We start from the raw sequence: 16,663 nt of genomic DNA on the forward strand, positions 1-16,663 counted from the left end.
TTGTTAACTTAAAAGTTAACATTTAAACAATGACCCAGAAACTAGAATCTTCACCAGGGACAAGAATTGACTCAACCTTTAGCTATATACATTTTTTCTAATGTCCATGGCTGCCTTCCTGATATCTAATATATTTCAATATTTCTATATTCTCAATCCACTTCAACTTTACCTTCTTGTTTAAATAGCTTTGCAATATCTTAAAACATGTTAGGAGCAGCAGTACAAAGATTCATTGCTGTACATGGAATCATTCATTCAATTACTCTTTCAAGAAAGGGGGAATCTTGTGTTTAAGCTTAGCTAGGCATATACAGGTCATGATGCTTCTGTGAGAGATGCAGGGATTGCTCAGACAGAAACTACTCTGCCTTCAAGGAGCTAATACTTTATCAAAGAGCTTAGATATGTGGAAACATGATAGTGAATATGGACACCCATCTATTAATCTATCCTTCCATTCTGTAAACATGAACTGAGCGTTGGCCAAGTTTCAGACACAGTACAGTGTTATGAGGGGTTTATGACAATAAGACATACACAGACTCTATCCTCAATTAGTTCAGAATCCAGTAGAGGAGACAGATTACAATACAGCACCAAATTATTGTTCACATGGGATGTAGTAGGAACACCGGGGAAGACAAGAATTGGACCTCAGACTGAGGGAGCATCATGAGCCCTGTGGGTGCAAAGAGCACAGGGTTCAGGCACTGACTTGTAGTTTGGATGGCTGGAGTCCAATGTGTGTATGAGAAATAAGACTTAATAACTGAGGCACAGGACCTATCACGAAGGACTTTGTGTGCCAGACAAGGTATTTTCCATTTTATCTTTTAAGCCACATAGAAACCCAGTGGTTATTTTACCTCAAAATATTTAAGGAAGTTGTCAGACTCAAAGATGACTCAGCCATTTTTCCTTGAGGAAAAAGCCAGTGTTCCAAATTCTCTGACTTTTTTGTGGTAATGGGCTGCTGTTTGGCCGGCAAGACCAGTAAGTATAGCATCATGAAATCTAGGTACGGTGGCCTGAAGAGATTCGATAAACCATGAAAAGTAGTAAGATGCTATTTACACAGATTGAGCCTAAGAAGATTTTAGATATATGTGAACCTGTGAACTATTCTGACTTTTTGTACAAAGTTGTTGATGTCATTGCCTGGGATACATGTCATATGGGATGAGCAGGTTTGGGGAGAAGGTTGATAAAGGATCAGATAAAAGGCTCGGGGAGTGCAGAAGAGGAAGAGACTCCTTCCACTTACCAGGAAATGCAAGAAGGCTTCATGGAAGAGGTGGCATATGAATGGGCAGGAGTTGAACATACGGACTAGGCAAGACCAAGGGCTGCTGCCAGGGCAAAGGGTGCCCACTCTGGCCTTATGCATATGTCTCTCCATTCACCTATGTCAACAGGTACGTGCGGTCCAGGACAAAGCATGATGTTGATATGCGGATTGGAATCCACTCGGGCTCGGTGCTGTGCGGCGTGTTGGGCCTGCGGAAGTGGCAGTTTGATGTCTGGTCTTGGGATGTGGATATTGCCAACAAACTCGAGTCTGGAGGAATCCCTGGGTAAGCCAGAGCAGAGCGCTCCTCCTGCTTACCCTTGTCACTCACTCACTTTGTGACCGTGAGATCTCTGTGTGCAGAATTCAGAAGTATTGTTCTAAGAGGCAATTATCCAGGGAAAGACAGAACATTAAAACATCGTACAAATTCTGGCCCCTAAAGTCTAGTGATACTCATCATAGGCAATGAACACTCAGGTGTTCAGGACCCAGCCATGCGCGGCACTGGTTTTCAGACTTGACTTCATGTTGGAACCAGCACAGAAGCACTTAAAATGCACTGGTGCCCAGACCCCATGCCAGTTCATGCAAAGCAGAATCTGTGCAGAATCCATTTCAAATTCTTAAAGCACTTCTCATGGGCAGCCAGGGTTAAGGCCTACTGACCTTCTTTATGACCTTACCCTTCCTTGAAAACTCAGCCTTCCAAATCTGGTTGGCAAGACGGGTGGGGATAGAATCCCCAGAGGTGCCAGTGGCCTGGAAAGGTTTTTTGACCATTGAAAAGTAGTAATAAGACTCTGTTTACACAGATTGGGCCTAATATCATTTTGGATATATGTGAACCAGTGAGTTATACTGACTTTTTGTAGCCTTTCTCTCTGAGAGATGATAAATAATAGACAAATGATGGACAGGTAGACAGAAAGCTAATACAGGGCACTTATATATATTCCTCTCCCCAGCCCACCCCCTAGCTTGCCCTGGAGTCACAGAGTTTTCTGGTATCTGCCATCATTCCTCACTAATTATATTTGATATAGGGTAACATGGGAAAAAAACTGAAGGAGGAGGAGTCAGAGAAACTAGGATTCCCATTCTGCTGCGTGCTATGCTCTGTCATCTTTAGCAACTTATGGGAAGCATGTAGAGCACGCTGCATGTGATTTTAGTGCAAACTTGGCTTTCTTGGTTGTATCTGTGTGATCTCAGGCCACTACTGTACTTCTTTGAGTCTCACTTTCCTCACTACAAAGAGAGAGATGATAATACAGTATGGCACCTTGTGATCTCATGTCCCTCGTCCATGAGTTTGCTTTGTCATCTGCCAAATGGGCATAATCCACCTCACAGATTTCTCCTGAGGATTATCCAGGGCAGTAGGTATGAAGCTCTTTGTAAACTGTTGGTGACATCCCCTTGTACATAACCATTCTTATACGTGACCCCTCACTGTCTTCAATGTGCTATGCATGTTTAGAACTAAGGTAAGCCTAATGGTTTCACCACCAGGTTTCTTAAATCCTTAAGTTCTTCAGGGTTTTCCTATAAATAACTACCTGCTGAATTCAAACAAATGAGACAGCTGATCCTAATATGCATCCGGGCCTATGTCTTTAAAGTATAGCTGAATGGAGACTTACCCATATACACAATATATGTGCTTTGCAAACCATAGAACCCAGCTTTGAAGGTGTGTGACAAGCTGTGTTGATGTCTGGAAGCCAGGTAATGTTCTCAATCATACTAAGAAATACAAGAGTGGCTGAGTTTAAATCTTAAAATGGGTTTTTGAACTGTGGGTTTCCCACCTGTTACAAGACTCAGGGAAAGTTTTGGAATCTCTCTGCCCAGTTGCTCCACTGCAGAAAACACTATCAACCTCAAAAATTTGGTTTCAGATGAGTACATACAAAACACTTAGTCTTCTGTACAGTAAGCAGCTCTGCTTTAGCCTGGTGTCTTGCCTGAAGGTTTCAGCCCCAAGCAAGTTCACCATGGATTCAGTGAAACAGAGAAATGACAATGGAACGTTCTTGGGGTAAAGGGTTTATACCTGGCTTTATGCTTTCGGCAATAGGTTGAGCACTAGAATCACATCTGCATCCAGCAGTCTGCAGGCCCATAATCCACGTCCATCTCTGCCTCTGCCCTGGACATTGGGCAGAGCTCTTTATATAGTGACTCAGTCAGTACTAGCTCATTGCCTATAGGTGTGGAAGCATTAGCCTAGCAGTAGGCCAATTACATCATCAAGTAGTTTTAGGTCAGGTGAGGATCCTGGCCATAGAACCTCCCTTTTACCCATGGATATGCCCTGTGCAGAAATGCAGTAATACCAAAACATGTCTCCAAACCTCCCATGGTCTGAGATCATTTGAGATTATATTTTTCTGCTATTTTAATATCTGGGTATTTCCCCTTCCTATCAATCAATGTACATAGGTATAAACTTGGCCTTACTTTTCTTTCAATGGGAGAGTTATCCCCCAATTCTAAACATGCTTTGAGTACCTGTGCTGCACTAGATAGTCTGCTAAATACCACTAATACGTTGTATCATTTGATCTTACAACACCCCACATAGTAAATATTAGCTTCTTTTTTTAAATGAGGAAACTGAGGTTCAAAGAAATTAAATATGTGGCATATACACAGCCGTTAAGTGTCTCACTTCACATTACTATCTCCCATTGTTAATTTACCAGTCCAGGTAACTCAAAGCTGTTGTTTTATTATGAATGCCCGTGCCTCGCTATGTCCCCTACTGTTATTATATACTGGCATTTAAAATTCTCAGAAGTGTCCGAGAGTTACCTGACATTAAGTATATGAGAATATTGTCTGAAAACTGATTTATTTCCTTAGAGAGAAATGTAATCACCAGATTCTCACCTGCAAATGCCTCACTCCAAAGCTAAAGGTAGCAGTAGCAAGAATGAAAAGGACCATCTAAAACCCAGTTTCTATCAAAAAAGTTAAGCATGCATTGATTAGAACTTCAGCAGAAGAATCAGCAATAAGTGAAAATGAGGATGTCTTTCACTACAGAAGACATAATATGTATTTAGCATATGCAAATATTAGTCCCCATAAGCAATAACAGCTGAATAAGAAAATGTGGAGTCCAGAGAAAATATCAAATAGGGTTGGTGTTTAATTTAATCATTGTAAAAGCAAATGAGCCGTTGGACTTTACAAAACCCTTCCAGGAGTCTCGTTTCACCTGGAAGAAAAAGCAGCCTTCAATCTAGCACCTAGTGGAGAGGGGCGGAAGATGGCGGCGTGAGTAGAGCAGCGGAAATCTCCTCCCAAAACCACATATATCTATGAAAATATAACAAAGACAACCCTTCCTAGAATAAAGACCAGAGGACACAGGACAATATCCAGACCACATCCGCACCTGAGAGAACCCAGCGCCTCGCGAAGGGGGTAAGATACAAGCCCCGGCCCCGCGGGAGCCGAGCGCCCCTCCCCCCAGCTCCCGGCGGGAGAAGAGCAGGCAGAGCGGGAGGGAGACGGAGCCCAGGGCTGCCGAACACCCAGCCCCCGCCATCCGGGCCAGAGTGCAGGGCGCTCGATACTAGGAAAACAGGGCAGCAAGAACAGTGAGCGGGCACTGGAGGCTGGGCGACAGAGGACATAAGAAAAGCGCGCGAACAATTTTTTTTTTTTTTTGCTGCTTTGTTTTGGCGAGCGCTTTTTGGAAGTCTTAAAGGGATAGGGACCCCAATACTAGGGAAACAGGGCAGAAAGACCGGTGAGCAGAGGCCTGAGGCTGGCACCAGAGAATAAAGAAAAACGAGCGGCCACCTTTTTTTTAATTAAAAAAAAATTTTTTTTTTTTTTAATTTAAAAATTTTTTCTTTTTTTTTCTTTTTTTTTGGTGGTCGTTGTTTTGTTTTGGCGGGTGCTCTTTGGAAGTCTTAAAGGGGCAGGGCGGGACACTTAATCCAGAGGTAGGGAATCCGGGGATCTCCGGGCACCCTAACCCCTGGGCTGCAGGGAGCAGGGAGGCCCCTTCGGAGATAAATAGCCTCCCAGCAGCTCCTGCTCCAACGCGACTCCACCACTTTGGAGCAGCTGCCCGAGCCAGGCCACGCCCACAGCAACAGCGGAGATTAACTCCATAGCAGCAGGGCAGGAAGCAGAAACCCTGTCTGCACGCAGCTGCGCAGCACAAGCCACTAGAGGCCGCTGTTCTCCCAACAGAGGAGGGCCACAAACCAACAAGAAGGGAAGTTCTTCCAGCCGTCACTCGTCCCAGCTCTGCAGACTATTCCTATCACCATGAAAAGGCAAAGCTACAGGCAGACAAAGATCACAGAGACAATACCAGAGAAGGAGACAGACCTAACCAGTCTCCCTGACAAAGAATTCAAAATAAAAATCATAAACATGCTGACAGAGATGCAGAGAAATACGCAAGAGAAATGGGATGAAGTCCGGAGGGAGATCACAGATGCCAGAAAGGAGATCGCAGAAATGAAACAAACTCTGGAAGGGTTTATAAGCAGAATGGATAGGATGCAAGAGGCCATTGATGGAATTGAAATCAGAGAACAGGAACGCATAGAAGCTGACAGAGAGAGAGACAAAAGGATCTCCAGGAATGAAACAATATTAAGAGAACTGTGTGACCAATCCAAAAGGAACAATATCCGTATTATAGGGGTCCCAGAAGAAGAAGAGAGAGGAAAAGAGATGGAAAGTATCTTAGAAGAAATAATTGCTGAAAATTTCCCCAAACTGGGGAAGGAAATAATCGAACAGACCACGGAAATACACAGAACCCCCAATAGAAAGGATCCAAGGAGGACAACACCAAGACACATAATAATTAAAATGGCAAAGATCAAGGACAAGGAAAGAGTTCTAAAGGCAGCTAGAGAGAAAAAGGTCACCTATAAAGGAAAACCCATCAGGCTAACAACAGATTTCTCAACAGTAACCCTACAGGCCAGAAGAGAATGGCATGATATATTTAATACAATGAAACAGAAGGGCCTTGAACCAAGGATACTGTATCCAGCACGACTGTCATTCAAATATGATGGTGGGATTAAACAATTCCCAGACAAACAAAAGCTGAGGGAATTTGCTTTCCACAAACCACCTCTACAGAACATCTTACAGGGACTGCTCTAGATGGGAGCACTCCTAGAAAGAACACAGCACAAAACACCCAACATATGAAGAATCGAGGAGGAGGAACAAGAAGGGAGAGAAGAGAAGAATCTCCAGACAGTGTATATAACAGCTCAATAAGCGAGCTAAGTCAGGCAGTAAGATACAAAAGAGGCTAACCTTGAACCCTTGGTAACCACGAATTTAAAGCCTGCAATGGCAATAAGTACATACCTTTCAATAATCACCCTAAATGTTAATGGGCTGAATGCATCAATCAAAAGACACAGAGTAACAGAATGGATAAAAAAGCAAGACCCATCTATATGCTGCTTACAAGAAAATTACCTCAAACCCAAAGACATGTACAGACTAAAAGTCAAGGGATGGAAAAACATATTTCAAGCAAACAACAGCAAGAAGAAAGCAGGGGTTGCAGTACTAATATCAGACAAAATAGACTTCAAAACAAAGAAAGTAACAAGAGATAAAGAAGGACACTACATAATAATAAAGGGCTCAGTCAAACAAGAGGATATAACCATTCTAAATATATATGCCCCCAACACAGGAGCACCAGCATATGTGAAACAAATACTAACAGAACTAAAGGGGGATATAGACTGCAATGCATTTATTCTAGGTGACTTCAACACACCACTCACCCCAAAGGATAGATCCACAGGGCAGAAAATAAGTAACGACACGGAAGCACTGAACAACACAGTAGAGCAGATGGGCCTAATAGACATCTATAGAACTCTACATCCAAAAGCAACAGGATATACATTCTTCTCAAGTGCACATGGAACATTCTCCAGAATAGACCACATACTAGGCCACAAAAAGAGCCTCAGAAAATTCCAAAAGATTGAAATCTTACAAACCAACTTTTCAGACCACAAAGGCATAAAACTAGAAATAAACTGTACAAAGAAAGCAAAGAGGCTCACAAACACATGGAGGCTTAACAACACGCTCCTAAATAATCAATGGATCAATGACCAAATCAAAATGGAGATCCAGCAATATATGGAAACAAATGACAACAACAACACTAAGCCCCAACTTCTATGGGACACAGCAAAAGCAGTCTTAAGAGGAACGTATATAGCAATCCAAGCATATTTAAAAAAGGAAGAGCAATCCCAAATGAATGGTCTAATGTCACAATTATTGAAATTGGAAAAAGAAGATCAGATGAGGCCTAAGGTCAGCAGAAGGGGGGACATAATAAACATCAGAGAAGAAATAAATAAAATTGAGAAGAATAAAACAATAGCAAAAATCAATGAAACCAAGAGCTGGTTCTTTGAGAAAATAAACAAAATAGATAAGCATCTAGCCAGACTTATTAAGAAGAAAAGAGTGTCAACACAAATCAACAGTATCAGAAACGAGAAAGGAAAAATCACAACGGACCCCACAGAAATACAAAGAATTATTAGAGAATACTATGAAAACCTATATGCTAACAAGCTGGGAAACCTAGGAGAAATGGACAACTTCCTAGAAAAATACAACCTTCCAAGACTGACCCAGAAAGAAACAGAAAATCTAAACAGACCAATTACCAGCAACGACATTGAAGCGGTAATCAAAAAACTACCAAAGAACAAAACCCCCGGGCCAGATGGATTTACCTCAGAATTTTATCAGACATACAGAGAAGACATAATACCCATTCTCCTTAAAGTTTTCCAAAAAATAGAAGAGGAGGGAATACTCCCAAACTCATTCTATGAAACCAACATCACCCTAATACCAAAACCAGGCAAAGACCCCACCAAAAAAGAAAACTACAGACCAATATCCCTGATGAACGTAGATGCAAAAATACTCAACAAAATATTAGCAAACCGAATTCAAAAATACATCAAAAGGATCGTACACCATGACCAAGTGGGATTCATCCCAGGGATGCAAGGATGGTACAACATTCGAAAGTCCATCAACATCATCCACCACATCAACAAAAAGAAAGACAAAAACCACATGATCATCTCCATAGATGCTGAAAAAGCATTTGACAAAGTTCAACATCCATTCATGATAAAAACTCTCAGCAAAATAGGAATAGAGGACAAGTACCTCAACATAATAAAGGCCATCTATGATAAACCCACAGCCGACATTATACTGAACAGCGAGAAGCTGAAAGCATTTCCTCTGAGATCGGGAACTAGACAGGGATGCCCACTCTCCCCACTGTTATTTAAAATAGTACTGGAGGTCCTAGCCACGGTAATCAGACAAAACAGAGAAATACAAGGAATCCAGATTGGTAAAGAAGAAGTTAAACTGTCACTATTTGCAGCTGACATGATACTGTACATAAAAAACCCTAAAGACTCCACCCCAAAACTACTAGAACTGATATCGGAATACAGCAAAGTTGCAGGATACAAAATCAACACACAGAAATCTGTGGCTTTCCTATATACTAACAATGAACCAACAGAAAGAGAAATCAGGAAAACAACTCCATTCACAATTGCATCAAAAAAATAAAATACCTAGGAATAAACCTAACCAAAGAAGTGAAAGAATTATACTCTGAAAACTACAAGTCACTCTTAAGAGAAATTAAAGGGGACACTAACAGATGGAAACTCATCCCATGCTCGTGGCTAGGAAGAATTAATATCGTCAAAATGGCCATCCTGCCCAAAGCAATATACAGATTTGATGCAATCCCTATGAAACTACCAGCAACATTCTTCAATGAACTGGAACAAATAATTCAAAAATTCATATGGAAACACCAAAGATCCCGAATAGCCAAAGCAATCCTGAGAAAGAAGAATAAAGTAGGGGGAATCTCACTCCCCAACTTCAAGCTCTACTATAAAGCCATAGTAATCAAGACAATTTGGTACTGGCACAAGAGCAGAGCCACAGACCAATGGAACAGACTAGAGAATCCAGACATTAACCCAGACATATATGGTCAAGTAATATTTCATAAAGGAGCCATGGACATACAATGGTGAAATGACAGTCTCTTCAGCAGATGGTGCTGGCAAAACTGGACAGCTACATGTAGGAGAATGAAACTGGACCATTGTCTAACCCCATATACAAAAGTAAACTCAAAATGGATCAAAGACCTGAATGTAAGCCATGAAACCATTAAACTCTTGGAAGAAAACATAGGCAAAAACCTCTTAGACATAAACATGAGTGACCTCTTCTTGAACATATCTCCCCGGGCAAGGAAAACAACAGCAAAAATGAGTAAGTGGGACTATATTAAGCTGAAAAGCTTCTGTACAGCAAAATACACCATCAATAGAACAAAAAGGATCCCTACAGTGTGGGAGAATATATTTGAAAATGACACATTCGATAAAGGCTTGACGTCCAGAATATATAAAGAGCTCACACGCCTCAACAAACAAAAAACAAATAACCCAATTAAAAAATGGGCAGAGGAACTGAACAGACAGTCCTCCAAAAAAGAAATACAGATGGCCAACAGACACATGAAAAGATGCTCCACATCGCTAATTATCAGAGAAATGCAAATTAAAACTACAATGAGGTATCACCTCACACCAGTAAGGATGGCTGCCATCCAAAAGACAAACAACAACAAATGTTGGCGAGGCTGTGGAGAAAGGGGAACCCTCCTACACTGCTGGTGGGAATGTAAGTTAGTTCAATCATTGTGGAAAGCAGTATGGAGGTACATCAAAAGGCTCAAAACAGACTTACCATTTGACCCAGGAATTGCACTCCTAGGAATTTACCCTAAGAATGCAGCAATCAAGTATGAGAAAGATCAGTGCACCCCTATGTTTATCGCAGCACTATTTACAATAGCCAAGAATTGGAAGCAACCTAAATGTCCATTGATAGATGAATGGATAAAGAAGAGGTGGTACATATACACAATGGAATACTACTCAGCCATAAGAAAAGGGCAAATCCAACCATTTGCAGCAACATGGATGGAGCTGGAGGGTATTATGCTCAGTGAAACAAGCCAAGCGTAGAAAGAGAAATACCAAATGATTTCACTTATCTGTGGAATATAAGAACAAAGGAAAAATTGAAGGAACAGCAGCAGAATCACAGAACTCAAGAATGGACTAACAGGTACCAAAGGGAAAGGGACTGGGGAGGATGGGTGGGTAGGGAGGGATAAGGTGGGGGGAGAAGTAGGGGGGTATTAAGATTAGCATGCATGGGGGAGTAGGAGAAAAGGGAGGGCTGTACAACACAGAGAAGGCAAGTAGGGATTCTACAACATTTTGCTATGCTGATGGACAGTGACTGTAAAGGGGTTTATAGGGGAGACCTGGTATAGGGGAGAGCCTAGTAAACATAATATTCGTCATGTAAGTGTAGATTAGTGATACTAAAAACAAAACAAAACAAAACAAAACAAAAAAAAAATGGGCAGTTCCTGTGTGGTAACCTCCAATGAGTTCTACACAAGGGTATAAAGGGCATATAAAAGTGTAGGCAAAGGGTCTGTTTGTGTTTATACAGAAGATCAAAGCCTAATTGGGCTACCCCGAAAATGAACTAAGATACGATATGAAAGAGAACTTCCAACATCACCACTGTCTGGAAGACTCAGGCCAGAAGATGATCATCAAAAAACCCCAACAAAGATCCACACACTGCTACAGCTGTAGATGCACTCATCCTACCAGCTCCTGGACTTGCCATGGGAATGAAGGAGATATCTAAGCTGGCCTGTGCATTCAGTAAAACAACAAATTTGACTGGATCTATACTGTTGGAACTCAACCAAGAATTAGGAGAAGTGTAAGTTGTAGCGCTCCAAAATCTTACAACTACAGACTATTTACTGTTAAAAGAACATATGGGATGTGAACATTCCCCAGAAATGGGTTGTTTTAATTTGTCTGATTTCTCTCAGACTGTTCAAGTTCAGTTGGACAATATCCACCATATCATAGATAAGTTTTCACAATTGCCTAAGGTGCCTAACTGGTTTTCTTGGTTTCACTGGAGATGGCTGGTAATTACAGATATGCTTTGGTTATGTAACTATACTCCTATTATGTTAATGTGTGTGCGCAATTTAAGTAGTAGCTTAAAACCTATACATGCTGAAGTTACTCTACAAGAAGATATGTCAAAGAAATAATCAATCTTCCCAGGTTTTCTTCCGCCTGCTACTTCTATAGCTTTTCTTCTTCCTTCCTAATTACAACCCTTAAATAGAATTCGTGCCTCATATCAAATTTACTGAGTATCATAATTCTTCCAAGTGGTAAAGATACCTCAAGACAAATGCTGGGCCTAGAAGCTACAGGGCATAAATATGCAAAGAAATAAAAAGCTAACCTTTTCAAACAATAAGGCTTCTCTCTCACTTAACAACTTTACATTTCCCTGTATGGCCCCGGAAGATGACTGGTTAGCCAGAGACGGGTAAGATTCCTCAAGGGAGGAACAACCTAAGACAGGCACAGTCGCAGGGGGGCCATCAGGTGAGAAATTGGGGATCAACAGAGGTGAGGCTTAGAACCTCACCCCCCCGTTCTGAGAGAAATCTTCTGCATATGTAGATGTTTTATTGCCCTTGTCTAGCTTGGATTAACACATAGTCTACAGGCACACACCTGATCATCTACATTTGCTCTCTTACAACACTAAACTATGTTTTCTACCTTTATCTTGTATCTACCTACCACTTCAGCATTTTATTAAAAATAATAATAATAAAGAGAGAAATGTGGTATCCACATATAAATCAAGTATAAAAACCAAATGAGTATTCATATTTGAACTGACTGTTTATAGTTCATAATGCATGAGCAAAACCGAAAGTTTCTGTGATGACTGCCCTTGTACTGTTCACTATGTAACTTATTCATTATGTAAGAATTTGTTCTCCATGTAAGAACTTGTTTGTTATGCCTCAGAAGATTGGAGACTGACGAAAATTAGGCTTGGGGTGGATTAATGATTGTGCATTGAGCATTGACTCCCCTATACAGAATTTTATTGTTGTTAACAACCATTTGATCAATAAATATGAGAGAGGCCCTCACAAAAAAAAAAAAAAAAAAAAAAGGACAGACTTCCAATGGTAAAATAAATAAGTAACCGGGATGTAAAGTATAGCATAAGGAATATAGTCAAGATATTGTAACAGCTTTGTAGGGTGATAGCTGGAACCTAGAATTATGTATATAAATGTTTTATCACTGTATTGTACACCTGAAACTAATGTAATGTAATACTGTGCGTCAACTACCCTTCAATAAAAAATAATTATCTAAAAAAAAAAAAAAAAAAATCTAGCACCTAGCTCTGAACTTAATCTGAGAGGGAAGACGAGACACCCATTTCATAGTAGGTCATATGATTTTGCTATTCTCCTAGGTCTGCCCTGCTGAGTTCCCACAGTATTAACAAAATTCCTCATGAGAATATTTTGTACTTACTCAACAGGAGAGCTCAAACATCTTTCACATGCTTTATTTTTGATATCTCACCCTTGAAATCAATGACTATATACAGAGATGCTTATTTGGAAAATGTGGAGAATGTACCTTAAATGCACAATGATCAGAGATGCGTTGTTTGTGATTTCTGTTTCTCTGCATGTCCCTTGCAGTGCATTCTTCTCTCTGTGAGCAGGAAGTTAGTAGGGTGGCTAAGAAGGGTAGTGGAAAGGTACAGAGTACTAAACGTACCATGCATTTGGAGATGCTGCTCTTAAAAAAAAATCATAATTTTCTTGGGCATATTGTTTCTAGAATCACAAAAGCCAAGCAAAGGATTAAGCTTCTACTTTATTTATTCATTCATTCAAAGGAGCACTAAAGAAGGCCTACAGAAATGTCTTGAGCTGAATCAAGGAGTAGGGAGTTGCTGTATAGACAATGTGGGATGAATGTTCTAGACAGAGGGCAGGAATTGTTCCGAGTTCATTAGGTATAAAATAGCACCTGGGATTTGAAAAAATGCCAGTTACTGGATTAGCATAGAGGAAGAGTATCAGAAAGTGAGCTTTGAAGTGACAGGGTCCAGGAAGTACGGGCCTGAAAGGCCTTGTTCAGAACTTAGGCTGTATCCTATAGGCCTTGAGGAGGCATGGAATAAGCAAAAGTAATGTGTTCACAATGGCATTTTTGAGAATACTCCTAATAATTTAAGCATGTGCATTTATAGTATGTACAGTGTACCATGCACTATTTTTACTACTATATATGAGTCAACTCTTACAATACTCACAATGACCCTAAGAGATGGGTACTATTATTATTTCTCTCATTTTATGGGTGAGAAAACAGCCTCATAACTTTCCTGGTATCTCTCAGCTAGCAGGTGGTAGAGCTAAGGTTTCAATCTAAGCAAGCTGGCCAAGGGTCCATGCTCATACCCACCATGCTAGTCCACCCAGACCACAGTGGGCATAATATGTAGTCTAAAAGGATTTAGTATATGAGGTATGATCCTTAAGGCTCTTGATGTTATCTGTTGTTTTGTTGTTTTACCAAAAAATAAACCTGAATCATGAACTCTGATGGCTGATGAATTGCGTAGAAATGAGTCATGTACCTTACGAGGGAGCCTAGCCAGCTGCCAGTGCACATGGTCACAGCTTTGTTTCCTGCTCCTTGCCATACACAAGTCATAGGGGAAATTGTATCTTATATGGTCTTCCTGAAAGGTTCTGCATGTAGCCCTGTGTATTTGTAAGATCTACCTTTGTTTTTAAGAAGATTATAGGCAAGTTAAAGAAACAAAGCACAAATATATGAAAACTGAAAAGATAGGAAAAGTTCTAAGACACTAAAAGAACTGTTTTTGTTGCATGGTGATTGGGACAATAATTGCCATTGGTGTCAGAAACATTTATGGAACTTGCTTTATCAATGTAATCAAAACCTCTGAAATACACTGATTCTTAAAGGTTGCTAAGGTCAGGCTGACAGTCATAAGAAAAGCCAAAAGAAGTGCTTAAGTGTGTCTCAGGGGGGCTCAGAGGCTGGGTTCCTTGGGGTGAAGTCAGTGACACCCTGCTCATTGGTTTATGCTTCTGCTTCTGTTTTCTTTTATTCTTTCTGCTTTTTCAGGGGAACCAATTTTTTCCTTAAGAACATCCTCACAGAACCCATGTGAGGCCTGATGTTGGCTTTGCATAGGACAAAAAACTGCTGTGGCCTTGGCAGGCCACATCAGGAATGTATAATGACCTATGGTTTGTCGTTATAGGAGGATTCACATTTCCAAAGCCACACTGGACTGCCTCAATGGTGACTATAACGTGGAAGAGGGTCACGGTAAAGACAGAAACGAATTCTTGAGGAAGCATAATATAGAGACCTATTTAATTAAGCAGCCTGAGGAGAGTCTGCTGTCCTTGCCCGAAGACATTGTCAAGGAGTCAGTGAGCTCCTCAGACAGGAGAAACAGTGGGGCAACGTTCACAGAAGGATCCTGGAGCCCTGAACTGCCCTTCGATAACATAGTGGGAAAACAGAACGTAAGTGCTGGCTTCCTTCCTTCGGTTAGCCACCGTGCATGAGCGCGTCTCCAACCCAGACACCTCAGAAAAAACCGATTCATCTTTAACCTTTTCTCTGCTGAGCATCATAATTACAAATGATCAAACATGTCTCCTCAGGACATAATTAATCTATCTATGCAATTACAGGAAATGCCAAAAATAGTAGAGGGTTCCCAGCACCCTCTCCTTTTTTTTTTTTAACCTAGCTAAAAATAAATGTCATGTGAAGCTGAATTATAATTTTACCAAAAAAATTACTCATGCTGGAAAAGATAAATCTGATGTTATTAAATTAGCAACCGAGGTAGAAGATCAAGTCCATGAAAATGCCATTTTCTAGGTGGCTGGCAGTCTAGGTGTTTTGAGCTGCCCTCTGAAACTTAAGATCAGGAGGGCACTGTTGATTTGGAAATGAAACAGCAACACCAAGTGATGCCCAGGGTGAGAGCTAAAGCATTCAGAAGTAGTATGCAATTTCAAGCTGTCCACATAATTCTATTCCTATTTAATGTGGATTTTCATCTTAGTTGAAGGATAAAGCTACAAAGTCAGTACATGAGGTGTAAGTCACCAATAATCCAATTATTTAAAAAATTATTTCTTTGAATATCAAGATCACACTCAATCCAACGAGATGCTCAGACTCCAAGAAACACTGGAGAACTGAGATTGATCACGGAGAGAGCCAAAGTGAATTCAGAGATGCTTCTGTCCCCAAATTGTGTTCAGAGCATGGGAAAAATCACCTGCTCTAATAGGAGTTTCTCCTTTAATCATTTAGGTGAAGCGCATACAGTTGAATTTATGCAAGTTAAATAGTGTAATTCTATTTAACTTGCTTTTTAAAGAAACACACCAAAAATATATGACTTATAAACAGTGTCTGACATACTCCTTGAGCCAAGCAAAAGCTGAAAGTACTATGAAATAAATGAGCCAAACCAATAGTGTCAGCAGCTTTATGAAGACAAATGTGGGTTAATTGTTTTAATCCAAGGACCTGAACTTTTTCCATTAACTTGTAGATAAGAAAAACCTGTCTGTGTGAAGATATTTAAAATGGAAAAGGTTAAAATGCTGGAAGTCTTCTTCATTTGAAAGATTGATGGGGCTCCCTGAGGCCAGATGAACCTCAGTGTCTTTCCAATTCTGTGTGAAGAAGACACTATGGAACAATGCATGGCCCAGATACCGCTGGAGAAAGATGTAGTCTGAGCTCAGCCTGCGTGCTTGCAAGAAAGCACCTTAGGTTTTCACTGTTCTTTTTTGTGAGTGTTTAGTTTTCCCCAAAACTATTGTGCACACACAAGTCATCACTGATTTCAGTGCCTCCTTCTTTGCCTCCCTGAATTTGTGTGCATGGTACAATTTGCCATTATGTAAAATATCCATTTTATATATTCCCTCGAGTGGGTGCAGGGCCTCTCTGCCTCCTTTACCTATTGTTAGCTTGAGCTTGAATGCGTATTATTAAGAGAGGGAATGGTGCCTCACCTCGAATACATCAGTAACTCCATAACTGCATAAAATTCTCTCTTGATTTTTTTGTTTTCCTTTATATTTTTTTGGTCTTTCTGTATGAAAACTTCATTCAAGCTCACTGTGAAAATTTAGCTAATTCCTAACTGTTCTAATCTCAGCTGTACCTAACATTACTACTAATAAGTGAGAACCAAGAAGAGAGAGGCGGAGATACTTGGTTTTATTCCATGATCCATTGATCTGGCAAAACTGTA

General features: G+C 40.5%; 1 protein-coding gene across 3 annotated transcripts in view; it reads left to right on the forward strand.

Annotated features, from left to right (window-relative positions):
* Positions 1-16,663, forward strand: part of ADCY8 (adenylate cyclase 8) — a 225,266-nt gene that overhangs the window by 118,605 nt on the left and 89,998 nt on the right. For all 3 annotated transcript variants that reach the window (XM_036890545.2, XM_036890546.2, XM_036890547.2), the window contains exons 6-7: positions 1,419-1,577; positions 14,633-14,903. In XM_036890545.2, the coding sequence (XP_036746440.2) occupies positions 1,419-1,577; positions 14,633-14,903 (430 nt within the window). The remainder of the gene's footprint in view (positions 1-1,418; positions 1,578-14,632; positions 14,904-16,663) is intronic.

This window comes from Manis pentadactyla, chromosome 3 (genome assembly GCF_030020395.1).
Source record: "Manis pentadactyla isolate mManPen7 chromosome 3, mManPen7.hap1, whole genome shotgun sequence".
Taxonomy (NCBI): Eukaryota; Metazoa; Chordata; class Mammalia; order Pholidota; family Manidae; genus Manis; species Manis pentadactyla.